General features: G+C 39.2%; 1 protein-coding gene across 3 annotated transcripts in view; it reads left to right on the top strand.

Annotated features, from left to right (window-relative positions):
- LOC143032846 (GTP-binding protein 1-like) overlaps positions 1-27,341 on the top strand; it is a 135,859-nt gene that overhangs the window by 1,960 nt on the left and 106,558 nt on the right. For all 3 annotated transcript variants that reach the window (XM_076198011.1, XM_076198020.1, XM_076198030.1), the window contains exons 2-3: positions 15,677-16,050; positions 24,204-24,315. In XM_076198011.1, the coding sequence (XP_076054126.1) occupies positions 15,916-16,050; positions 24,204-24,315 (247 nt within the window). In that variant the 5' untranslated portion in view covers positions 15,677-15,915. The remainder of the gene's footprint in view (positions 1-15,676; positions 16,051-24,203; positions 24,316-27,341) is intronic.

Genomic DNA, 27,341 nt, shown 5'->3' with positions numbered 1-27,341 from the left:
TCAGCATATTTCGGAATTAATATCTAAGGCAGTAGGGATTTCACCTAATATCCTTAGATGTACCCTATGTAGATCTCCTGAATTTATTACAGGAGTTTATATCTCATATATATAACTGCTTCTTGACTTTGCCTCCCCCATGTGGAATGTGAGAATCTCTGGTGACATTTGCAGACAGAAGAGTGCACAGGTGATGGACCAGAGAGGTTGAAAGGGCTTTTGGTATGTGTTACTGTGAGCATCTTAGATTGATTGGTCTGTACTCTATCAAAGGAAGGTTACTGAAAGCAGACCTAATTACATGTTAGAAAATTTTGCACAGTGAACTGAATACAATGGTACATGTTTGTCCTATTCTCTCTTCCAACCCATAGCCATCATATGAAACTATAAACCTAGAGTACTAATGGATGTTTGGAGGTGATTTTTCTCCTGCCAAGTGACTGAGCAGTGGAAAGCCCTTCCTGGAGAAGTAGTTGACTTGGATAACTTATCTTGGTTTAAGCACCTCTTGCACAAGACTATTCCTCACCTTCTGTATGGTTGATAAGGCCTTAATGGACAATGTAGTAATATCCAGGAAAAGAGTAGGAAGAGTTCTGGATGCCCATGTTCTAAGGGGAGAGAATGGGAGAATATCAAGTAATTTTTTGGTGGGAAGTAAGTTGAGAGTGGAGGATAGTTGGAGAAAGAGGAAAATGGCAGAAGGTAGAGAGGTGCTTACAGTAAATGATATAAATGAAAGAAACAGGAGAATTGGGAGAAGCTGAGAGAAGTGTGGGAGGTGGTGAAGGAGAGAGTAGAAGTAGGAGTGGAGGAGGAATGGGGTGTTTCAAGGAGGGCATGAGAAGATGTGTGGTATGTGGAACAAGGAGGATGAGAGGAAATAGAAAGAAGGGTAGTGAGTGGTGAGATGATAAAGTGAAGAAGGTAGTAGAAGAGAGGAAGTGAGCAGTCAGGGACTGGTTGCAAAGTAGGATGAGGGAAACATGTGAGAGGTACAAAGAAAAATAAAAGGAAACAAAACAAAAGATGAAGAAGGTCAAAAGGAGAGCAGATGTAAAATTAGGGATATATAACAGAAAACTTTGAAAATAGTATAAAAATGTTTTGGAAGGAAGTTAAGAGAAGGAGGGGAGGGGAGTCAAATAGAGGAGAAAAGGTAGAAGGTACAGATGGACAGATGTTAACAGAAGAGGAGGCAGCAAAGGGAAGGTGGCTAGAGTATTTTAGAGAGCTGTTGAATGTGGAGGAGGATAGGGAGGGATTGATGGTAACAATGGGAGGCACTGAGAAAATTATGGTGATGGGAGAGGAAAATGGATGAGAAATAAGAAAAGATGAGATGCAAGTAGTTTTGAAAATGATGAGAGCAGGTAAAACACCTGGATTAGATGGATGTCATGCGGAGTGTCTGAAGAAGGGAGGTATGGTAATAGTGGACTGGCTAATGAGGTTGTTTAATATGTGTCTAAGGGAGGATAGAGTGCTGGAGGATGGGAAGAGTGCCAGTGCAGTTCAGCTTTACAAGAGAAAAGGGGACAAATGTGTGTAGTAGAGGGATCAGTTTGTTGACTGTAGTTGAGAGGATTAGGAGAGGAACAGAGGGAGTTTGGTGAGGAATAGTGTGGATTTAGGAAATGTAGGGGTTGCTTGGATCATATTTTTGTGGTAAGGCAGATATATGAGAGCTTTAGCAAAAGCTCTCATATATCAGGTGTGAGCATAGTAGTTTCAGAAGGATTAGCTTGTTAAGTGTAGTTGGGAAGGCTTATGGGAGGGTCTTGATTGAGAGGATTAGGAGAGGAACAGAGGGAGTAATTGGTGAGGAACAGTGGGTTTAGGACAGGTAGAGGTTGAGTAGATCAGATTTTTGTGGTAAGACTGATATGTGAGGAAGCTATAGGAAAAGGTAAGGATGTTTTTTGGGCTTTTAGGGATTTGGAAAAGGCTTATGATAGGGTAGACAGGAAGGCACTGTGGGAGGTATTGCAGATATACAGGATAGGAGGAAAGCTTTTTAGAGCTGTCAAGAGTTTTTACGAGAGTAGTAGAGCTTATGTCAGGATTAGAAATGGAGAGAGTGAGTGGTTTGAGATAAAGGTGAGACTTCGTCAGGGATGTGTTATGTCACCCTGGCTGTTCAATTTGTCCATGGATGGGATGGAGCGAGAGTGAATACAAGGGTGGTGGGTCAGGGATTGGAGATGGTTAAAGAAAATGGAGAAAAGTGGGAGATAAGCCAGCTGTTGTTTGTGGACGACACAGTGCTTGTGGCAGGATCAGAGGAGGGATTGAGGAAGTTAGTGACAGAGTTTGGGGAAGTGAGGGAAAGAAGGAGATTGAAGATAAATTTGGGTAAAAGTAAGGTGATGAGATGTATAAAGGGAGAAAATGGCAGCAGACTGGAAGTGAATATTAAAGGAGGGAGACTGGAGGAAGTGGATAGTTTAAGATACTTGAGTGTGAATGTAGCAGGAAAGGGGAGGAGTGGAGGTAGAATGTAGATTGAGAGAGGCAAGTAAATGCTTTGGTGGATTAAAAAGTGTAATGAGAAATAAACATTTGGGAATGGATGCTAAGAGAAGATTGTATGAAGGAGTGTACCGACAGTACTGTATGGGGCAGAAATATGGGACATAGGAGAGGAGGAGTGTGAATGTTTTGAGATGAGGTGTCTGAGAAGTTGATAGGGGTTACTAGGCTGGGTAGAGTGAGAAACAAGGAGGTGAGGAGGAGAATGGGGGGTTGGAAGGGGAGCTGGGAGGGTTGATGAAAGAGTATTGGGATGGTTTGGACATGGAAAGAATGAGTGAAGAAAGGCTAGTAAAAGGGGTGTGGAAGGAGTGAACATGAGGGGTCGACCTAGGATGAGATAAATGGATGGGGGTAAAAGGAGCATTGGGAAAGAGGAGAATGTCTGTTGAGGAAGGACAGGAGAGAACAGAAGATAGGGGTGAATGGAGATTGGTTGTATATGGATGATGCTGTGATGAGTGGGGGGTGGGGGAGTATGTATGATAAATAAATTGATGCATCCCGAAGGGATTTCTCCCCATCTCCTTTTCTGCATGAGGGGATGGAGAGGGGAGTCACTGATTTAATGAAGTGGCCTTGCTGTGGATGTGCTGTCTTGTGATGCTGGTTCTGACCCAGGGCAGTATACAAGATGCAGGGATGACCCATCATCCAGAAGATGCCAAGATAAGAGGGAGGGAAGAGGGTAGAGGGGAGTGGAGTATGTTGGGGATGAAATGGGTGGGAGTGGTTTTTATGCTTTTGTTTTTTGGCTACCTCCCTTGTATTGTAAGGGGGGAAAAGCCTTTGGTATATGTATTTACCTAGTTGTATTTTGCGGGAAGGGGAGCTATTCTCGTGGTGTCCCGCCATTGTATCTTGCAGTGTCTAGTTTGCTTTTAAACTCATGAATGGTTTTTGTGCATACTATTTCATTATCCAGTTTGTTCCAAGTGTCCAAAACTCTATGTGGATAACTGTTTTTCTTCAGTTCTCTTCTATAGCTATGTTTTTTTATTTTCTTTCCATGTCCTCTTGTGTTTCTCTTGTCCCAGTTAAGTAAGTCCTCTCTATCAAGTATCTCTGTGCCTTTCATGATTCTGTAGATGGTCAATAGGTCACCTCTCTCTCTTCTTTGCTCCAGTGTCGGTAACTCCAGTTTAGCCAATCTCTCCTCGTATGATAGGTTTGCAAGTGCAGGTGCCATTTTTGTAGCTGCTCTTTGGATTCTTTCTATTTTCTTTATATTCTTTTTGGTACTGGGGGACCACAATGTCGCTGCATACTCTAGTCTAGGCCTTATCAATGTAACCAATATTTTTTTTATCATGTCTTCATCCAAGTGTGCAAATGCCACTTTCATTGATCTTAGCAAGTTGTAAGTCTCCCCGACAATTTTGTTAATCTGTTTATCATAGGACAAGTCGTTTGTGATAATTACTCCCAAATCTTTTTCGGATCCTACTTTCTTTACTTCCTTGGTTCCAATTGTATATTTTCCTAATATTCTGTTTTTGCTTTTTCCAAACTCCATTATGCTACACTTCTTAGTATTAAAGTCCACTTCCCATTTCTGACTCCAGTTCCATACCCTATTCAGGTCTTCTTGCAGTGCTTCACAGTCCTTATCAGTTTCTACTTTCCTTAACAGTTTGGCATCGTCAGCAAAGAAGCTCATGTAACAATTCATGTCCTCGTCCATGTCATTCATATAGATAGCAAACATTATTGGTGCCAGTACAGATCCTTGCGGTACTCCACTGATCACCTCTTTCCAATCTGAATATTTTTCTCTGAGCACTACTCTCATCTTTCTACCAGTCAGGAAGTCCTCCATCCATTTTAGTAGGTTCCCTTGTATTCCTCCTATGTGTTCCAGGTTTTTTTAGTAATTTTCTGTGTGGCACTTTGTCAAAGGCTTTTTGCAAGTCTAGGAACGCACAATCAGCCTATCCATTTCTTTCTTGCACTATGTCTATTAGCCTTGAGTAGCATATTAAGTTTGTGGTGCATGATCTTCCTTGTCTGAACCCGAATTGTCTTGGGTTTAATATGTTGTTGTCTTCCAGATGTTTTACCCATCTATTCTTGATGATTTTCTCACAAATTTTGGCTATAGTGCTTGTTAGTGATACTGGCCTATAGTTTGTGGGTTCTTCCTTGTTTCCTCCTTTATATATTGGTACAATGGTAGCATTTTTCCAGTCATTAGGTATCTTTCCTTCTTTGAGTGAGCTATTTATTATGATGTGTATTTTGTCTGTTAGTTCTTCTTTGCTTTCCTTTAGAATCCAATTTGCAATACCATCCGGGCCATGTGATTTTCTGACGTCCAGTTTTGATAGATGTTCTGATATTTCTTTTTGTGATGTGAACTCACTCATGTGGGGAGATTGCTTGTTATTATCTACGTCCCAATTTTGTATTTTCTCTCTGGTGAAGACAGATTTAAAGTGGTTGTTCATGACTTCGGCCATCTCTAATTCTTCTGTGTATTCTATATTTCCTTGGCGTAGTTTCACCATTTCCTGTTTGGTTTTAAGTTTACCATTCACATACCGATAGAATAGCTTGGGTTGATCTTTGCATTTATCTATAATATCCTTCTCATGGTTCCTTTTTTCCTCTCTTCTCACATTAACATACTCATTTCTATAGTTTATATAAATTTGCCATTTGCTTTGTTTTTTGTCTTTTCTCCACCTTTTCCAAGCTTTGTCCCTTCTGTCTTTTGCCTCACTGCATCTTTTGTTGAACCAACATTTAATGTACTCTCTCTCTTGCTTTTGTCTTGGTACATGCCTGTTTACCCCTTCATTGTAATTATCCATCAATATATTCCATTTCTCTTCCACTGTTGTCTCTTCCATATAGAATTTTTCCCAGTTTGCATTCCAGAAGAATGTCTTTAGTTTTGCAAAGTCTGTTTTGTTGTACATCAATCTTCCTTTCCTATGCTTTTCATTCCTCTCCATGTCCATTTCTTCTTTTAGTACAGTTTCAATGAGTACATGGTCACTCTTTCCAATTGGTGTCTTGTAGTGGACTTTGTCCACTATTTCAGGTACTGTTGTAAATATTAAATCTACTTTTTCAAATATGTCTTCTACTACCATCTGTGACCTTAATTTTATCTTTAGAGGTCGATTTCTATCCTTAGAATAGCGACCGATTCTATATGTCTCTTCCAGGTCTATGCTTGCATCTCTTTCTCCCCCCTGAATTTCATTTAGGATTTCTACTGCTGTCTCTTTTTCTTCTTTTTCTCTCATGTACCTTACCAATCCCTGTTTTTCTTTTAGTCCATATACCACAATACATTTTTTCCTATCTACTGTATCCCTGACCCAGTTAGCTTTTTCGTTAATCACTTGGATAATTGTGTCTTTTGCATTATCCTGCATTTGCTGCTTGACTATTTCTTTAAAAGCAATTTCCTTGTTTTCAATGATTTCCTTCCACTTCTTAATTTTCTGAATACTTTCCTCACCTAGGTTCTCTTCGATCTTTTGTGTCAATTCTTGCAATTTATTGTTCACCTCTATCTTTAAATTTTTGCTGTTGTTATTATCATGTATGTATTTACCTAGTTGTATATTACGGGAAGGGGAGCTATGCTCGTGGGGTCCCGTCTTCATTTCTCATTTTATCTAAACAATTTTTAAATTCATGTATTGTTTTTGCACACACCACTTTCTCATCTAACTTGTTCCAACTGTCTATTACTCTGTGTGGAAAGCTGTTCTTTTTAAAATCTCTTCTATAGCTGTCTTTTTTTATTTTCTTTCCGTGTCCTCTTGTATTTCTGTCATCCCATTTTATCAGATTCTCTCTATCAGTAATTTCTATGCCTTTCATGATTCTGTAAATAGCTATCAAATCTCCTCTCTCTCTTCTTTGCTCTAGTGTCTGTAGTCCAAGTTTTTGTAGTCTCTCTTCATATGATAGTTTTGAGAGTGTTGGTGCCAGTTTTGTAATTGCTCTTTGTATTCTTTCAAGTTTTTTTATACATTTTTTTGTACTTGGTGACCATATTGTTGCTGCATATTCTAATCTTGGTCTTATCAGGGTGATTAGGATTTTCCTCACCATTTCTTCATCCAGGTATGTAAATGCCACTTTAATTGTTCTTATTAAATTATAAGTTTCTCCAAAAATCTTATTTATATGTTTTTCAGGTGACATATTATTCATAACAATGACTCCCAGGTCCTTTTCATTTTCTACTTTTTTTATTCCTTCTTCTCCCAAATTATATGATCCTGTTATTCTGTTTTTGCTTTTTCCAAATTCCATTATACTACACTTTTTTGTATTGAACTCCATCTCCCACTTCTTACTCCATTCCTGTACTTTATTTAGATCTCTCTGTAGTGATTCACAATCTTCTTCAGTTTTCACTCTTTTCAGTAGTTTTGCATCGTCTGCAAAGAAGCTCATATAGCTTTCAATTCCTTCATCCATATCATTAATATATATAGCAAACATTATTGGGGCCAGGACTGTTCCCTGCGGGACACCGCTTATTACTTCATTCCATTTTGAGTGTTGATTTCTTATCACTACTCTCATTTTTCTTTCTTGCAAGAAGTCTTCCATCCAATTTAGTAATTTACCTTGTATTCCTCCTTCAGATTCTAGTTTCTTAAGCAACTTCTTATGTGGTACTTTGTCAAAAGCTTTTTTTAGGTCTAGAAATGCACAATCAGCCCATCCATCTCTTTCTTGTATTATATCTATTAGCCTTGAATAGAAGCATATTAAATTGGTGACGCATGATCGTCCTTGTCTGAATCCAAATTGCCTTGGATTTAGTACGTTGTTTTTTTCCAAGTATTTTACCCATCTATTTTTGATAATTCTTTCACAAATTTTTGCTATTGTACTTGTTAGAGAGACTGGTCTATAGTTGGTAGGTTCCTCTTTATTTCCTCCTTTATATATAGGTACTATATTTGCTTTTTTCCAATCTTCTGGAACTTTTCCTTCTTTCAAGGAACTGCTTATTATGCTATGTATTTTGTCTGCCAGTTCATTTCTGCATTCTTTCAGAATCCAGTTTGCTATTTCATCTGGTCCATGTGATTTTCTGACATCAAGATTACTCAATTGTATCAATATTTCATTCTTTGATACTTCTATTTTTTCTATAGGGGGGACTTTCTCTTTCCATTCAATCTCTTCAGGTTGTATGTTCTCCCTTGTAAACACTGATTTAAAATGTTTGTTCATAATTTCCGCCATTTCCATTTCCTCAGTGTATTCAACTCCCCCTTGTCTTAATTTCTCCAAGTCCTGTTTGTTTTTCAGTTTATTGTTTACAAATCTGTAGAATAGTTTTGGTTGATCTTTACATTTTTCTATGACGTCTTTTTCATATTTTCTCTTTTCCTCTCTGCATGTTTGTACATATTCATTTCTATAACTGGTATATATTTTCCATTTTTCAGGTTTTCTGTCTTTTTTCCATCTGGTCCAGGCTTTGTCTCTTTTATCTTTTAACTCTCTACAACTTTTGTTGTACCAGCATTTTACATATTCTTTTTCTTGTTTTTGTCTTGGGACATACTTTTCCACTCCTTTTTTGTAAATTTTTGTCAAAATATTCCATTTCTTTTCCACTGATGTTTCTTCTTTGTATATTTCTTCCCAGTTTTCTTGTTGAAAGAATTCTCTTATTTTATCAAAGTTTGTTTTTTCATACATCATTCTTCCTTTTCTATATTGTTCATTTTTTTGATATATTTTTCTTCATTAAGTTCCAGTTCAATCAATATGTGGTCACTTTTACCTATTGGTGTTTTATATTCAATCTTGTCCACTATTCTAGGTTCAGATGTAATTAATAAGTCTAGTCTCGATGGTTCTTCTTCATTTCTATACCTAGTGTTCTCCTGTATCCATTGTGTCATTGTGTGGTCAATAATCATCTCAAGTAGAGCGTTTCCCCATGAGTCGTCTCCACCCTTTACTGTCATTTCTTCCCAGCAGATTTCTTTGCAATTAAAGTCGCCCATCATAACTATTCTTCCTCCCTCTTCCATTATTTTATTTAATGTTATCTTTGTGTCCTCTAACATACTTTTATGTTCACTCTCCTCCCTTGAGGCTGTTTTTGGATGCACATAATTGATCACAAATTTTCTGCTCTTCTTATCTCTGTCTTCCACTTCTATCATAATCATCTCTACTGTATTCTTTCCATATATGACACCTTTCACGTTTATATCCTTCCTAGTCAGGAACATAACTCCACCCCCTTGCTTTTTCTCTCTGTTTCTAATCCAATAATTGTATGCATCATGTCCTACACTGTTGGGTGGTAGTGGGCCTTTTAATTTTGTTTCTACAATTCCCATTATGTCCGGTTCTTTTTCTTTCAAATAATCATTCAGCTCATTCAATCCTGTTATTAATCCATCTATATTTGTGTAAGACACTCTTAGTTTTCTGCCACTTCCATTGTGTTCTCTGTTTCCCTTATGTTTTTCTTTTGTATGTCGAACTTCCTTAGTTTCATGTTCACTACTCTCCAATAGAATCTCTCTTTCTCTGACTCCGTTCTGTTCTCGTTTTTTGTCTTAGCTTCCAGTCTTTTCTGCTTTTCTTCCTCTCTTTCCTCTTTATTCATTTCCCTTTTTATCCATATCTTTTTGTATTGTTCACTTGTTGCTAGTTTCCCTGTTTTGGATAAGATATTCTCTGCCGTTGTTTGTGACTTGAATTTAATCTTAATTGGTCTGGTCTTGTCTGTGCTATACTTTCCGAGTCTAAATTTCTCTTCGATTTGTTTCATAATTTCTGGTTCATCTTCCTGAACTGATTCTAGTAATTGGCTTACTTTTTCATTTTCCTCTTTGATTCTTGTGGTTCTATCTGGGTTATGTTTCTCTTCCATTCCTAATATAATTATACATTTCTTTTTGTCTGCTAAGTCTCTTACTATATTCTCCTTCTGTCTCATCACTTTAATAACTGAGTTTTCAGTTTGTTCATTCATTTGCTGTCTGATTATGTCAGTGAATGCAACCTTGCTATTTTCTTGAATTTTTTTCCAACCCTCCTTGTTCTCCATATTATTCTCCTTTAAGACTTTATTCTCATCTTTTACTTCTTTTAACTGTTGTTTTAATTCTTCAATTTCCTTAGTTAAGTTTTTGTTCGCCCTCTCTAGTTCTTCCAATTTTTCAATTCTTCGAATTATACTGTCAACATTACCGAACCTACGCTCCAAGTCCTCGTTCATCTTATCGACCTTCTCTTGTAGTCTTGTCAGTCGGGGGGGGGTTGTGTCCCCCCCACCCTCTTTAAATCCCTTGAAAATATTCTCATCACTTTCTACTGTATTGCTCCTATCTATACCTCTAATCTTCACATTCCTATTAGACATGTCGTCATCATCCAGCTCGTCTTGCGGTCGCTTGTCCACCTTTCGGCGGCCCGTCAGGGCCAATTCCTCCACCTCCTCATTACCTTCCATTTCCCCAGCAATCCCTCCCCCTCTCCTCTTTCCTTACTTTCCCACTACCCCACGAGCAATTTCCCCCCACCCTGCAAATACAAAAAGGCACTTCTCTTTGCGTTGGGATCCACAATCTGCACTTTTCTTCAGAACGTTCTTCAAGTCGTCCGTTCGTTGAAAGTGTGTATTTACCTAGTTGTATTTACCTAGTTGTATTTTACGGGAAGGGGAGCTATGCTCGTGGGGTCCCGTCTTCATATCTCATTTTATCTAAACTATTTTTAAATTCATGTATTGATTTTGCACACACCACTTTCTCATCTAACTTGTTCCAACTGTCTATTACTCTGTGAGGAAAGCTGTTCTTTTTCAAATCTCTTCTATAGCTGTCTTTTTTTATTTTCTTTCCGTGTCCTCTTGTATTTCTGTCATCCCATTTTATCAGATTCTCTCTATCAGTAATTTCTATGCCTTTCATGATTCTGTAAATAGCTATCAAATCTCCTCTCTCTCTTCTTTGCTCTAGTGTCTGTAGTTTAAGTTTTTGTAGTCTCTCTTCATATGATAGTTTTGAGAGTGTTGGTGCCAGTTTTGTGATTGCTCTTTGTATTCTTTCAAGTTTTTTTATACATTTTTTTGTACTTGGTGACCATATCGTTCCTGCATATTCCAATCTTGGTCTTATCAGGGTGATTAGGATTTTCCTCACCATTTCTTCATCCAGGTATGTAAATGCCACTTTGATTGTTCTTATTAAATTATAAGTTTCTCCAAAAATCTTATTTATATGTTTCTCAGGTGACATATTATTCATAACAATGACTCCCAGGTCCTTCTCATTTTCTACTTTTTTTATTCCTTCTTCTCCCAAATTATATGATCCTGTTATTCTGTTTTTGCTTTTTCCAAATTCCATTATACTACACTTTTTTGTATTGAATTCCATCTCCCACTTCCTACTCCATTCTTGTACTTTATTTAGATCTCTCTGTAGTGATTCACAATCTTCTTCAGTTTTCACTCTTTTCAGTAGTTTTGCATCATCTGCAAAGAAGCTCATATAGCTTTCAATTCCTTCATCCATATCATTAATATATATAGCAAACATTATTGGGGCCAGAACTGTTCCCTGCGGGACACCGCTTATTACTTCATTCCATTTTGAGTGCTGATCTCTTATCACTACTCTCATTTTTCTTTCTTGCAAAAAGTCTTCCATCCAATTTAGCAATTTACCTTGTATTCCTCCTTCATATTCTAATTTCTTAAGCAACTTCTTATGTGGTACTTTGTCAAAAGCTTTTTTTAGGTCTAGAAATGCACAATCAGCCCATCCATCTCTTTCTTGTATTATATCTATTAGCCTTGAATAGAAACATATTAAATTGGTGACGCATGATCGTCCTTGTCTGAATCCAAATTGCCTTGGATTTAGTACGTTGTTTTTTTCCAAGTATTTTACCCATCTACTTTTGATAATTCTTTCACAAATTTTTGCTATTGTACTTGTTAGAGAGACTGGTCTATAGTTGGTAGGTTCTTCTTTATTTCCTCCTTTATATATAGGTACTATATTTGCTTTTTTCCAATCTTCTGGAACTTTTCCTTCTTTTAAGGAACTGCTTATTATGCTATGTATTTTGTCTGCCAGTTCATTCCTGCATTCTTTCAGAATCCAGTTTGCTATTTCATCTGGTCCATGCGATTTTCTGACATCAAAATTACCCAAGTGTGTCAATATTTCATTCTTTGTTACTTCTATTTCTTCCATAGGGGGGACTTTTTCTTTCCACTCAATCTCTTCAGGTTGTATATTTTCCCTTGTAAACACTGATTTAAAATGTTTGTTCATAATTTCTGCCATTTCCATTTCCTCAGTGTATTCAACTCCTCCTTGTCTTAATTTCTCCAAGTCTTGTTTGTTTTTCAGTTTATTGTTTACAAATCTGTAGAATAGTTTTGGTTGATCTTTACACTTTTCTATAACATCTTTTTCATATTTTCTTTTTTCCTCTCTGCACTTTTGTACATATTCATTTCTATAACCAGTATATATTTTCCATTTTTCAGGTCTTCTGTCTTTTTTCCATCTGGTCCAGGCTTTGTCTCTTTTGTCTTTTAACTCCCTACAACTTTTGTTGTACCAGCATTTTACATATTCTTTTTCTTGTTTTTGTCTTGGGACATACTTTTCCACTCCTTTTTTGTAAATTTTTGTCAAAATATTCCATTTCTCTTCCACTGATGTTTCTTCTTTGTATATTTCTTCCCAGTTTTCTTGTTGGAAGAATTCTCTTATTTTATCAAAGTTTGTTTTTTCATACATCATTCTTCCTTTTCTATATTGTTCATTTCTTTTGATATATTTTTCTTCATTAAGTTCCAGTTCAATTAATATGTGGTCACTTTTACCTATTGGTGTTTTATATTCAATCTTGTCCACTATTCTAGGATCAGATGTAATTATTAAGTCTAGCCTCGATGGTTCTTCTTCATTTCTATACCTAGTGTTCTCTTGTATCCATTGTGTCATTGAATGGTCAGTAATCATCTCAAGTAGAGCATTTCCCCATGAGTCATCACCACTCTTTACTGTCATTTCTTCCCAGCAGATTTCTTTGCAATTAAAGTCGCCCATCATAACTATTCTTCCTCCGTCTTCCATTATTTTAGTTAATGCTATCTTTGTGTCCTCTAACATACTTTTATATTCACTCTCCTCCCATGAGGCTGTTTTCGGAGGCACATAATTGATCACAAATTTTCTGCTCTTCTTATCTCTGTCTTCCACTTCTATCATAATCATCTCTACTGTATTCTTTCCATATATGACACCTTTCACGTTTATATCCTTCCTAGTCAGGAACATAACTCCACCCCCTTGCTTTTTCTCTCTGTTTCTAATCCAATAATTGTATGCATCATGTCCTACACTGTTGGGTGGTAGTGGGCCTTTTAATTTTGTTTCTACAATTCCCATTATGTCCGGTTCTTTTTCTTTCAAATAATCATTCAGCTCATTCAATCCTGTTATTAATCCATCTATATTTGTGTAAGACACTCTTAGTTTTCTGCCACTTCCATTGTGTTCTCTGTTTCCCTTATGTTTTTCTTTTGTATGTCGAACTTCCTTAGTTTCATGTTCACTACTCTCCAATAGAATCTCTCTTTCTCTGACTCCGTTCTGTTCTCGTTTTTTGTCTTAGCTTCCAGTCTTTTCTGCTTTTCTTCCTCTCTTTCCTCTTTATTCATTTCTCTTTTTATCCATATCTTTTTGTATTGTTCACTTGTTGCTAGTTTCCCTGTTTTGGATAAGATATTCTCTGCCGTTGTTTGTGACTTGAATTTAATCTTAATTGGTCTGGTCTTGTCTGTGCTATACTTTCCGAGTCTAAATTTCTCTTCGATTTGTTTCATAATTCCTGGTTCATCTTCCTGAACTGATTCTAGTAATTGGCTTACTTTTTCATTTTCCTCTTTGATTCTTGTGGTTCTATCTGTGTTGTGTTTCTCTTCCATTCCTAATATAATTATACATTTCTTCTTGTCTGCTAAATCCCTTACTATATTCTCCTTTTGTCTCATCACTTTAATAACTGAGTCTTCAGTATGTTCTTTCAATTGCTGTTTGACTATGTCAGTGAATGAAACCTTATTTCCTTCTTGGGTTTTCTTCCAATTTTTACTTTCTTTAGCTATCGTTTCTCTGTTTTCTTTACTATTCTTCTTCAATTCCTCTTTCTCCACCTTTACCTCTCTTAACTGTCTTTTTAGGTCTTCTATTTCATCAGTTAAGTTTTTATTCGCCTTTTCCAGTTCTTCCAATCTTTCAACCCTTTGTAAAATGGTGTTCATATGACCTAACCTACTCTCCAAGTCCTCGATCACCTTATCGACCTTCACTCTCTTTAAATCCCTTGAAAATATTCTCATCACTTTCTGCTATATTGCTCCTATCTATACCTCTAATCTTCACATTCCTATTAGACATGTCGTCATCATCCAACTCGTCTTGGGGTCGTTTGTCTACCTTACGGCGGCCCGTCAGGGCCATTTCCTCCACCTCCTCATTACCTTCCATTTCCCCAGCAATCCCTCCCCCTCTCCTCTTTCCTTACTTTCCCACTACCCCACGAGCAATTTCCCCCCACCCTGCAAATACAAAAAGGCACTTCTCTTTGCGTTGGGATCCACAATCTTCACTTTTCTTCAGAACGTTCTTCAAGCCGTCCGTTCGTTGAAAGTGTGTGTGTGTGTGTGTGTATATACATATATATATATGTATATGCATATATACATATATGTATGTGCAAAAAAAAGCTGTCCAGGAACCATAATGGTGGAAACGTAGAAAACACCAGACTCAGAAGTAGGTAATACTGATCCCTGTGGAACTCCACTAATCACCTCCTCCCAAGTAGAACTCTTATCTTAGAGCACTACTCTCATTTTTCTTCCATGGAAGAAATCCTCCCTCCATTTCAGCAGTTTACCTTAGTATCCTTCCTGTGGTTTCCAATTTAATAATTTTTTGTGGTAGTTTATCAAAAGCTTTTTGTAAGTCTAGGAAAGCACAATCAGCCCATCCATCCCTTTCTTGTATTATATCTAGTAGTCTTAAGTAGAAACAGATCACATTTGTGGCACATATCTTCCCTGTCTAAATCTGAATTGTCTCAGATTTACTGTAGTATATTGTTCTTCAGATGTTTTATCCCTCTATTTTTGATAACTTTTTTGCAAATTTTGGCTACTGTGCATATAAGGGGAGCTGATCTGTAATTTTTTGGGTCCTCTTTGTTTCCCCCTTTATATATTGGTATGATATTGGCATTTTTCCAGTCCTCTGGTATTTTTCCTTCTTTGAGTGAGCAATTTATTACATTATATATTTAGTCTATTAGTTCATCTATACATTCTTTTAGTAACCAGTTTGCAATTCCATCTGGGCCATATGATTTCCTAACATCAAGGTTCATTGTTTGGTCCATTATTTCTTTTTGTGTTACCGTAATTTCCCTCATGGGGGGAAGGGTTTGACTTCACTCCCTTTGTCCTAATACTGTATATTTTCTCTAATGAACACTCACTTGAAATGTTTGTTCATGACTGCCTCCATTTTTTATATCTTCTGTGTATAATGTATTCCCATGGTGTAATTTCACTATTTCCCGTTTGTAGTTTACTGTTCACATATCTGTAGAATAGTTTTGGTTGGTCCTTATATTTTTCTTATATGTTTTTTTCATAGTTTATTTTTTTTGTCCCAATGTATTTGTACATATTCATTTCTTTGATTGATATATATTTGCCACTTTCCAGGTTTTTTTATATTTCCATCTTTTCCAAGCTTTACCCTCTATCTTTTGCTTCACTGCATCTTTTGTTAAACCAGCACTTAATATAAACCTTTTTCTGTTTTTGTCTTGGTATATATTTATCCACTCCTTCATTATAGATTTCCATCAAAATGTGTGTGTGTATATATATATATATATATATATATATATATATATATATATATATATATATATAAATATATAAATATATTAGTTTGAGTATTGTCTCATTCACTAACTTGATTGCATCATATAAGCTTGAGTGTTGTTTCATTCACCAACTTGATTGCATCATATTGCATCATTGTATGTAAACTTTTCAGTATCATTCCCTATTTTAAGTTATTTTTCATTTCAGACAACAGTCTATGGTGGCATCATTCATGTGTGATAGAAACATACAAAGAACAATAATACCGGTAGTGAGATTACCATTATTACTAACCTTATGAGCTTATTGTTGGCCAATATTTTGAAGATACCAAAGTCACCACTTTATATAAAAAAAAAAGTGAATACTCCATAGACTGCTTAAAGCCATAACAGAAAGAGTGGCTACAACAACACTACAATAGGATAACAAGTAGCTACATTACAATGGCGGCTGTTGACATAGAAAAAGAGCGGCAAATAATACAGCAGGATCCAGACCATTATGCCGATCATTCACCACAAGGAGATGGTGTGGATATGCTGCCAGCCACTGAAGTGGAAAATTTTGTTATCCTTAAGGTGAGTTTTTTTTTTTTTTTTTTTTTAGTCTATTATTGTATGTGTGTATATATATATATATATATATATATATATATATATATATATATATATATATATATATATATATATATATATATATAATATTTCATACATGTATAACTTGTTCAGGTTTGCCCTGTATTAGTTTCAATATTTTTCATGGAATATAAATTGAAATTGATGGTAGGGAGAAAAGACATAGCTGAATATGCATGTCTTTGTGTTAATAAAGCTGTTCATTACAAGACAGCTTATGGTAGATAGGATTTGCTATGTAGTAGTAAAGGTTAGACTTTTTAGTTTTGTTGTATGCAAGATATATGGTACCTGTTAGGCTGTAGTCTTGCCCCACATTGGGTGCCAAATGTTAGGCTGGTTTGAAGGCAAACTCTGATGGAGAGAATATTTATTTAGAGATAAATGTTGGGTGCCAAATAATGATAGCTCATTTTAAGTGCAAGAAAAAGGGGTAGAGATGGTGAAGCAGGTAATGACTATCAAGCTGTGTCCCAACTTGGTCTGCTTGTGGGGGAGGGGGAGGAGGTGAGAAAGTAAGGAGACAGCGAGCCAGGCTTACATTATGATGCTCTTAGGCAATCTGTTCTTTATCTGTTATGACCATCTTTATATACACAGACAGGTCATGACCTGCTCCTAATTGGCATGAGATCAAAGTGTGGTGTGTGGGAAGTCAGACGCAAAATGTTCTTATGCTGCTGAGTCAGCCAGAGGGAGGGTGCATTCTTCAAAGGATTGTTGTCTGTTTCCATGTGGCTCATGCGGATGGTTGAGGTGCAGGTTAGTCATCGCTGGGACTAATGCTGGTACTGCACCTGAGTTCTTGAAAGAACTAAGGTCTGTCCTGATACAGCTGGCCGAGGTGCAGGTTTAGTCATCAAGGTCTGAACTTAGATCACATGAGTTTCCTTAAAGAAGCTCTGTCCCACCTATGGGCATCAAGGAAGCCTTGGTCGACCCGATGTAGCTGGGTGGGTGTAAATGTGTCCTATAGGACAACTTGTAAGTCAGTAAGGTTGTGGGGCAGCTAGAGAAGAGGTGAGGAATGGAGGAGTGAGGACAATCTTTCTAACATGCCCCCATACAAGTCAAGGCTGGAAGTGAAGTCGTGTGGAGCCTTGACTAGAAATCGTCAAGGTAGTAGTCCTCATGATGGGGCCAGAACTTGAAGGTGAAGGTAGAGTTGGTCATCAGACAGCAGGGGTAGCAGCAGGTGGTGGTCCGTTTGCCACAGGGTAGCAAGCCTCGGGGCACTCAGCTGCTCGTGTGGAACTGGAGTTGTCCTGTACAACATGGGTAATGTTGAAGAGGTAGATATATCTTGGGAGGCTGCTCAGGGGATCTGCTGGAGCATGTCTTGGAATCATGTTGTATGGTGGCATTGTTAGCATGGTTGCAACATTTCCCAGAAAAGACAGATACTTGAGAATGGTCGTGGTTGGCAGGTGGATTGTAGGCCACTCAGGACATCATGGACTTGACAGTTGAGGTTGCTAGTCATTAGCTTTACCAGAGTTGAGGTGTGGGACCTTGTGATCTCAGTTGAACGTGATGAGGGGTCAAGGTGGGGATGCTCACAGCTCTAGTTTGCTAAATAATCTAGTGGCAATGGTGGTTGGCCATGAATATACATGTGGTAGGCAAGAGTGTAGGCAGTCAAGCTGGCTGTTGGCAGACCTGGCAGGCAGCAATGGCAGTTGAGCTGGTGGGTAGCCAAACTGGCAGTCATGCTGGCAGGCAGCAGCAGTAGGCAGTTTGGCAGATAAGTGGCAGCAGTTGATCTGGTAGACAAGTGATGGCAGTTGAGCAACAGCAGATATCTGTGATAGGTGAGTGTATGCAGTCGAATTGGCAGCCACAGACCTAGCAAGCAGTTGTGGCAGATGATCTGGCAGTCAAGTGGCAGCAGTTGAGCAGTAGCAGATTCCTGTGATAGGTGTACGCAGTTGAACTGGTAATCATAGACCTAACAGGCAGTGGTGGCAGACAATCTGGATGATCTGGCAAGTCAAGTGACAGTAGTTGAGCAGTAAGCAGCGGTAGCAGATGATCTGGTAGATCAAGTGTCGGCAGTCGAGCCGGTAGTAGTGTTAGACAGCGGTGGCAGATCAAGTGGCGGCACACAGCGGTGGTAGAGCTGGGGATTGGGGCCAGGCCCCCCCAAACCTTGGGCAATCAAATGTTGGGCTGTAGTCTTGCGCGATGTATGTTGGGTGCAAATGTTAGGCATCAAGTTTTTTCTTAAAATCTTGAATAGTGTTTGCACACACTGTTTCTTTACTTAATTTATTCCAGGTATCCAGCACTCTAAGTGGGAAGCTATTTTTTTCAAATCTCTTCTATTGTTATCTTTTTTGAGTTTCTTTTCATGTCCTCTTGTTTTTCCATTGTCCCATTTTAATAAATCATCCCTATCTAGGATTTCCATTCCTTTATGATTCTTTAACTAGTCAGCATATATCCTCTTTCTCTTCTTTGTTCCAGAGTTGGTAGTTCCAATTTGGACAATCTTTGTTCTTATGTTAATTTGGAGAGAGTTGGGGCCAACTTTGTCATTGCTCTTTGTACATACATACATACATATACCAAGGCTTTTTCCCCTTTCAAGGGAGGTAGCCAAAAAGATAAAGGCATAAAATCATTCCCACCCATTCCATCCCTAAATACACTCCACTCCCCTCCACCCTCCCTCTTATCTTAGCACCTCCTGGATGACGGGTCATCTCTGCACCTTGTCTACTGCCCTGGGTCAGAGGCAGTGTCAGTCACAGCACATCCATAGCAAGGGCGCTTCATTAAATTGGCGACCCCCCCCCCTCTCCGTCCCCCCATGCATAAAAGGAGAAGATGGGGAGAAATCCCTTCGGGCTGTGTCAAATTTGCTCACACATACTACCCCCCCCCCATTCCACCTCATGCATCACAACATCATCCATATACAACCATTCTCCATTCACCCGTCTTCTGTCCTCTCCCGTCCTTCCTCAACAGACATTCCCCTCTTCCCCAAAGCCCCCTTCACCCCATCCATCCATCTCATCCTAGGACATCCCCTCATGTTCACTCCCTCCACATCTGCCTTCCATACCTCTTTTACTAGTCTTTCTTCACTCATTCTTTCCATGTGTCCAAATCATCCTAATACTCTTTCATCAACCCTATCTCCCAACTCCCTTTCCACCCCTGTTCTCCTCCTTACCTCCTCATTTCTCACTCTAACCTAGTAACCCCCATCATACTTCTCAGACACCTCATCTCAAACACATTCAAACTCCTCTCTTCCTCTCTTATGTTCCATGTTTCTACCCCATACAGTGCTGTTGGCACAATCACTCCTTCATACAGTCTCCTCTTAGCATCCATTCCCAAATGTCTATTCCTCATTACATTTTTTAATCCACCAAGGCATTTACTCGCTTCTCTCAATCTACATTCTACCTCCACCTCCACTCCACCTTTTCCTGCCACATTTGCACCCAAGTATCTAAAACTATCCACTTCCTCCAGTCACTCTCCCTTAACCTCTTCAGTACGGTTCAAAATCTCGCGGACAGCATTAGCTGCCAGACGTACGATGTGTCGTAATACTCGCATCATAAAATATAGTCACCGCTTATATCGATCGTTCTCTCTTTCACCCGTGAATTTTGATAACCATAGAAAATGTGATGAAGACAGTTTAGAGAGTATGTCATTACGCAGGGGCAACTACAATAAATATAATCAAGACGCCGATATGGCAGCCTCGCTTATCCACTTGCTCCTCATGCCGCTTACGTATGCGGCACCGTATGGAAGGGGTTAATGCTCACTTCCAGTCTACTGCCACTTTCACCCCTTGTACATCTCATCACCTTACTTTTACCCACATTTATCTTCAGCTTTCTTCTTTCACACACTCTCCCAAACTCCTCAGTCCCTCCTCCGATTCTGCCACAAGCGCAGTGTCATCCACAAACAACAGCTGGCTCACCTCCCACTTTTCTCCATTTTCTTTAACCATCTCCAATCCCTGACCCACTACCCTTGCATTTACCTCTTGCACCACCCCATCCATGTACAAGTTGAACAGCCAGGGCAACATAATGCATCCCTGACGAAGTCCCACCTTTACTTCGAACCACTCACTCTCTCCATTTCTAATCCTGACACATGCTCTACTATTGTAAAAACTCTTGACAGCTCCTAGAAGCTTTCCTCCTATCCTGTATATCTGCACAACCTCCCATAGTGCCTTCCTGTCTACCCTGTCGTAAGCCTTTTCCAGATCCATAAAAGCCCAAAAAACATCCTTCCCCTTTCCTGTAGCTTTCTCACAATATCAGTCTTACCACAAAAATCTGATCTACACAACCTCTACCCGTCCTAAATCCACACTGTTCCTCACCAATTACTCCCTCTGTTCCTCTCCTAATCCTCTCAATCAAGATCCTCCCATAAGCCTTCCCAACTACACTTAACCCCTTCCATAAGGTGATGCCTACGTAGGCGTCATGAGGAGCAAGTGGGTACGCGAGGATGCCCATGTTGGCGTCTTGGTTATAGTTATTGTAGTTGTACCTGCATGACCCCCATACTCTGTAAACTGGCTTCATCATATTTTCTATGGTTATCAAAATTCACGGGTGAAAGAGAGAACGAGCAATACAGCGGTGACTTTATTTTTTATAATGCGAGTATTATGACGCAACATCGCACGTCTGGCAGCTCATGCTGCCCGCGAGATTTTGGCCCAGGGTGAAGGGGTTAACAAGCTGATTCCTCTGAAACTACTACACTTACACTTGTCCCCTTTTCCCTTGTAAAGTGGAACTATACAGGCACTCCTCTAGTCCTCCAGCACTCTACCCTCTCTCCAGCAAACATTAAATAACCTCACCAGGCAGTCCACCATCACTGTACCTCCTTTTTTTTTTAGACATTCTGCATGGCATCCATCCAGACCAGGTGCCTTAACCTGCTTTCATCATCTTAACAGCTGTCTTCACTTCATCCTTCCTTATTTCTCCTCCATTTTCCTCACTCATCACGGTCATTTTCTTAGCACTTCCCACTGCAGCTATCTTTCCCTCCCTATCCTCCTTCACATTTAGCAACTCCCTAAAATATTCTTCCCATCTTCCTCTTAATGCCTTCTCTTCCATTATCATCTCTCCATCTTCACCTTTTACCTCTTCTTCTCTACTTGATTCGCCTCCTCTTCCTCTCTTAATTTCTTTCCAAAACATCTTTTTATTAACTCTCATGTACAGTCTTTTTATTAGCTCTCTTGTACAGTCTTCTCTTTGTGTTCATCCCCAGACGTCTTTTTCTCATAATATATTCCATATAATTCCCCTCAGACATTTACTTGCTTCCCTTACTCTATAATTCACCTTCCTACCTCATTCCTCCATTTCCTACTACATGTGATGCCAGAATACTTAAACTCTCCATTTCCTTCAGCCTCTCACCTTTTAAATTCATCTGCAATCCACTTCCACCATCTATTGTAGTCGCATCACCTCACTTTTGCCCATATTTACTTTTAGCTTCCTCCTCTCACACACCATCCCAATCTGCCACCAACTGCTTCAGTAACAAGTGCAGTGTCATCCATGAACAAATAGCTCACTTTCACATTTCCTTCCCCTCAATCACTAACTTCAAACCCCTGCCAAGCATGGTAACATGCACCCATCACTGTATGGACTGTTTTAGGGCACCCCTATGGACCAAAGCCAACATCATTATTGCCCTTCCTTTATGCTGTCCAAGTGAATATATTCTTTAGCATTTCTGTTACTTCCCCTCTTCCTTTTCTGGTCCTCCTGTGGTTGTAGGGAGAGGGGGTAGAAGAATGCCTTGACCATGTTCCTATGCATGTCATAGAAGTGTCTAAATGGGGTGGAGTAGGATTAGGAATTCCCCACTATATATTACTCCTGGGAAAAGTCAAAGCATAGATTTTTTGGGAAGAACATTGTATTGTTTCTGTGATGTATTAGTGTGGGGGGTACTAGTGACTGGTACCTGTATGTGGTGGTCCTACAAGACAGACATCAAAGTGAATTATATCCCAGCCTGTTTTTGAAACCCATCAATACCTTTCTTCTATGCAGGGGTGCAGTCTTGGGGTGCTAAGACTTAATCTCCAGACTGGGCACAAGATCTTTCTCTAGCAATTTTTGCTGTATTTCCTTAATACTTTCACAAAGAAAACTGACAACTGGCAGTTGCTCCTCTTTTAGTACTACTATTAGCTGGTGGCAGGTGACAGTCCCACACTTGTTTAATACAGACATTTTTTTTTTTTTTTTCATAGAAAGAGATATATGGGAGGGCCTAAGGACTATTGCCAGCCCCTATGGGGTTGTAGGTGTCCTGTCAGTCAAACTTGGGGCAACAATTATTAGTGTATTCGCCTGATTGTAGTATACAAGAAAGGAGCTATGCTAATGGGGCTTCTGTTTCTTTTTCTCCATTGTACCTAGATTTAAGTTTGCTTATGGTTTTAGCATGGGCTGAGTTGGTTATTTCAGAAGTTGACACGTTTATACAGAAAGCTGTGTTTCTTGACATCTGCCAGACATGTCTTTTTCAGTGTGTTCCCATGACTAGGCTTTATGATTTTTTTTTCTCATTGTCTCTTTATGTTAAAAAAATTAGTTCATCACTGATGTGTGTCTTGCCTTTAATCTTGCCTATGTATTTGACTGATTCTTTCAGATCCTTTGTTTTTGATCTTGTAATTGTCTTGCTTCAATTGAGAAATTCAATGATAGTCTTTTTGAGTCTACCTATTTCCAGTAGCTTGGATATTTTGGCATTGAAGTTCATTTTCCATACCTAGCTTTAGGCACAAATACTGTCCAGACTTTTTTAATACAACTTGCAGTCTTCCTCATCCCTCACTCTGTATTGTCTGCAAATATATAAGTGAAGCTTGTATCTTCTATCATATCATTTACATAGAAAACATTATGGGTATAGTATGACCCTTCTGTGATTTATGGAGTCATTGCCTTCCTTCCTGATATCTTATTGTTACTACTGTTCTCATGTATTGGTCTCTCAGGAAATCCTTTCCTGTATTTATTTACCTAGTTGTATTTTGCGGGAAGGAGAGATGCACTCGTGGTGTCCCGCCTTTGTATCTTGCAGTGTCTAGTTTGCTCTTAAATTCATGAATGGTTTTTGCACACACTATTCCATTGTCCAGTTTGTTCCAAGTGTCCACCACTCTATGTGGATTTTTTTTTCTCTTCAGATCTCTTCTGTAGCTATGTTTATTGATTTTCTTTCCATGTCATCTTGTGCTTCTCCTCTCCCAGTTTAACAAATCCTCTCTATCAAGTATTTCTGTGCCTTTCATGATTCTATAGATGGTCAGTAGGTCACCTCTCTTCTTTGCTCCAGAGTCGGTAACTCCAGTTTAGCCAATCTCCTCATATGACAAGTTTGCAAGTGCAGGTGCCATTTTTGTGTCTGCTCTCTGGATTCTTTCTATTTTCTTTATATTCTTTTTGGTTATTTCAGAAGTTGACAATGTGCTCCAATTTCCATAGTAGAATTTTGTGAGGTATCTTGGTAAAAGCTGTCTAGATATGAGTACACACAATCAAACCGGCCATTCCTTTCCTGTAGTACATCACCCACTCTTTGGTAAAAGCAGGAGCAAGTGACATGATCTTTTAATTCTAAAACTGAATTGATTGTGTGACTGCTTCTTGGTCACTGATGTGTAGTTGTAGGAGGGGAGTAGTTGCCAGTAGTCAGCTCTCCTTGTCAACATTGTAATGGGAAATCTTGAACACAGTCTGAAGACTGAGTGACAGCCTTCCTCTCCTGATGGAGGTAAGGGTCTTGACAGGTTTTGAAGATGGATAACAGCAAGATAATTTTTTTAAAATGTCCATCTTATAGCCAAGGCCGTATGCATGACATATGAAGTCTTATAGTTATAAATTCAATACTTTGATATGACAAAGAAAATGTTCAGGTATTTGTTATATGTAATTATTGGCTACTCCTCTTGTAAAGGGGAAAGGGTCTTTCAGTATGGGTCTGAAATTATTAATAACTTCAACTTTATTGACATTAATACTTTGCAAATTACATCTGTTTATGCAAAGGGGATGATGGTGAGCCCCGATGAGAAAGTATTTGATCAACTTCAGCAACATCTGCAAGAGAAGATATCTGATGGCCATGGTGAAACTCTCTTTGATGTTGGAGTTGGTGCAGGTAAGTACTCCCCTTTTTGGTATTGGAGTTCCTACAGACAAGTACATACATATACCAAAGGCTTTTTCCCCCTTACACGGGGGGGGTAGCCAGAAAGAAAAAGGCATAGAAACCACTCCCACCCATTTCATTTCCTATATATTCCACTCCCCTCCACCCTCCTCCCTCCCTCTATCTTGGCACCTCCTGGATGATGGGTCATCCCTGCATCCTATCCACTGCCCTGGGTCAGAAGCAGTGTTGCAAGACACAGCACATCCACAGCAAGGCTGCTTCATAAATTCAGGCGACCCTCCTCTCCATCCCCTCATGCAGAAAAGGAGAAGATGGGGAGAAATCCCTTTGAGCTGCGTCAAATTTTTTCTCATACATACTTCCTCACCCTCCATCTCCCACTCACTCCCCCTCATGCATCACAGCATCATCCATACACAACCCTTCTCCATTCACCACTATCTTCTGTCCTCTCCCATCCTTCCTCCACAGACATTCCTCTCTTTTGTAATGCCCCTTTCACCCCATCTATCTATCTCATCCTAGGACACCCCCTCATATTTACTCCTTCCACCTCTGCCTTCCACACTTCTTTTACTAATTTTTCTTCACTCATTCCTTCCATGTGTCCAAACCATCCTAATACTCTTTCATCAACCCTATCACCCAGCTCCCTTTCCACCCCTGTTCTCCTCCTCACCTCCTCATTTCTCACTCTATCTAGCCTAGTAACCCCTATCATACTTCTCAGACATTTCATCTCAAACACATTCAAATTCCTTCTCTCTTCCTCTCTTATGTTCCATGTTTCTGCCCCGTACAGTGCTGTTGGCACAATCACTCCTTCATATAACCTCCTCTTAGCATCCATTCCCAGATATCTATTTCTTATTACATTTTTTAATCCACCAAGGCATTTACTCGCTTCTCTCAATCTACATTCTACCTCCACCCCCACTCCTCCCTTTCCTGCCACATTCGCACCCAAGTATCTAAAACTATCCACTTCCTCCAGTCTTTCACCCTTTATGCTCACTTCCAGCCTGCTGTCACTCTCTCCCCTTGTACATCTCATCACCTTACTTTTACCCACATTTATTTTCAGCTTCCTTCTTTCACACACCTTCTCAAACTTTGTCACTGACTTCCTCAATCCCTCCTCTGATCCTGCTATAAGCACAGTGTCGTCAGCAAACAACAACTGGTTTATTTCGCTCTTTTCTCCATTTTCTTTAACCATCTCTAATCCCTGACCCACTACCCTTGCATTCACCTCTCGCACCTCCCCATCCATGTAAAGATTGAACAGCCAGAACGACATAACACATCCCTGAGGAAGTCCCACCTTTACCTTGAACCATTCACTCTCTCCATTTCTAATCCTAACACAAGCTGTACTACTCTCGTAAAAATTCTTGACAGCTCCTAGAAGCTTTCCTCCTATCCCATATATCTGCAGTACCTCCCACAGTGCCTTCCTATCTACCCTGTCATAAGCTTTTCCCAAATCCATAAAAGCCCAAAATACATCCTGACCTTTTCCTATAGGTTTCTCACATATCTATCTTACCACAAAAATCTGATTTACACAACCCCTACCTGTCCTAAACCCACACTGTTCCTCACCAATTACTCCCTACTATAGCCAAAATTTGTGAGAAAATCATCAAGAATAGATGGGTAAAACACCTGGAAGATAATAATATAATAAACCCAAGACAATTTGGGTTCAGACAAGGAAGATCATGTACCACAAACTTGATATGTTTCTACTCAAGATTAATAGATATAGTGCAAGAAAGGAATGGATGGGCTGATTGTTCCTTCCTGGACTTACAAATAGCTTTTGACAAAGAACCACACAAAAAATGATTAAAAAAAACTGGAACATATAGGAGAGATACAAGGGAACCTACTAAAATGGATGGGGGACTTCCTGATTGGAAGAAAGAAGAGAGTAGTGCTTAGAGAAAAATATTTAGGTTGGAAAGAGGTGATCAGTGGAGTACTACAAGGATCTGTATTGGCTCCAATAATGTTTGCTATTTATATGAATGACATGGATGATGATGTGAAATGTTACATGAACTTCTTTGCAGATGATGCCAAACTGTTAAGGAAAGTAAAAACTGAAAAGGATTGTGAATCACTGCAGGAAGACCTTAATAATGTATAGAACTGGAGTCAAAAATGGGAAGTGGACTTCAATATTAAGAAGTGTAGCATAATGGAGTTTGTAAAAAGCAAAAATAGAATATCAGGACAATATGAAATTGAAAGCAAGGAGGTAAAGAAGGAGAGATCCGAAAAAGATTTGGGTGTAATTATCTCAAATGACTTCTCCTATGATAAACAGATTAACAAAATTGTCAGAGAATCCTACAACTTGCTAAAATCAATAAAAGTGGCATTTACATATTTGGACGAAGAAATGATGAAAAAAAATTTGGTCACACTGATAAGGCCTAGACTAGAATATGCGGCAACATTGTGGTCACCCAGTACATATATATACCAAGGCTTTTTCCCCCTTACAAGGGAGGTAGCCAAAAAGGAAAAGGCATAAAATCATTCCCACCCATTCCATCCCTGAATACACTCCACACCCCTCCACCCTCCCTCTTATCTTAGCACCTCCTGGATGACGGGTCATCCCTGCACCTTGTCCACTGCCTTGGGTCAGAAGCAGTGTCGCAAGACACAGCACATCCACAGCAAGGCTGATTCATTAAATCGGCGACCCCCCCCCCCTCTCCGTCCCCCCATGCTTAACCACTTCACTACGGGACTTAAATCTCCCGGGCAGCAGCCAATGCCAGCCGTACGACGTGTTGTAATAATACTCGCATCATAAAATATAGTCACTGCTTATATCGATCGTTCTCTCTTTCACCCGCGAATTTTGAAAACCACAGAGAATGGGATTCAGGGCACATTTGGGAGAATGTAAAAACACAGGGGCGACTACAATAAATATAATCAAGATGCCGATATGGCAGCGTCGCGAATCCACTTGCTCCTCATGACGCCTA

Source organism: Oratosquilla oratoria, chromosome 1 (genome assembly GCF_046742065.1).
Source record: "Oratosquilla oratoria isolate Oo_2021 chromosome 1, ASM4674206v1, whole genome shotgun sequence".
Classification (NCBI taxonomy): domain Eukaryota; kingdom Metazoa; phylum Arthropoda; class Malacostraca; order Stomatopoda; family Squillidae; genus Oratosquilla; species Oratosquilla oratoria.
The sequence above is the reverse complement of the archived record's forward strand: the minus strand, read 5'-3'. Positions and strand labels throughout refer to the sequence as shown.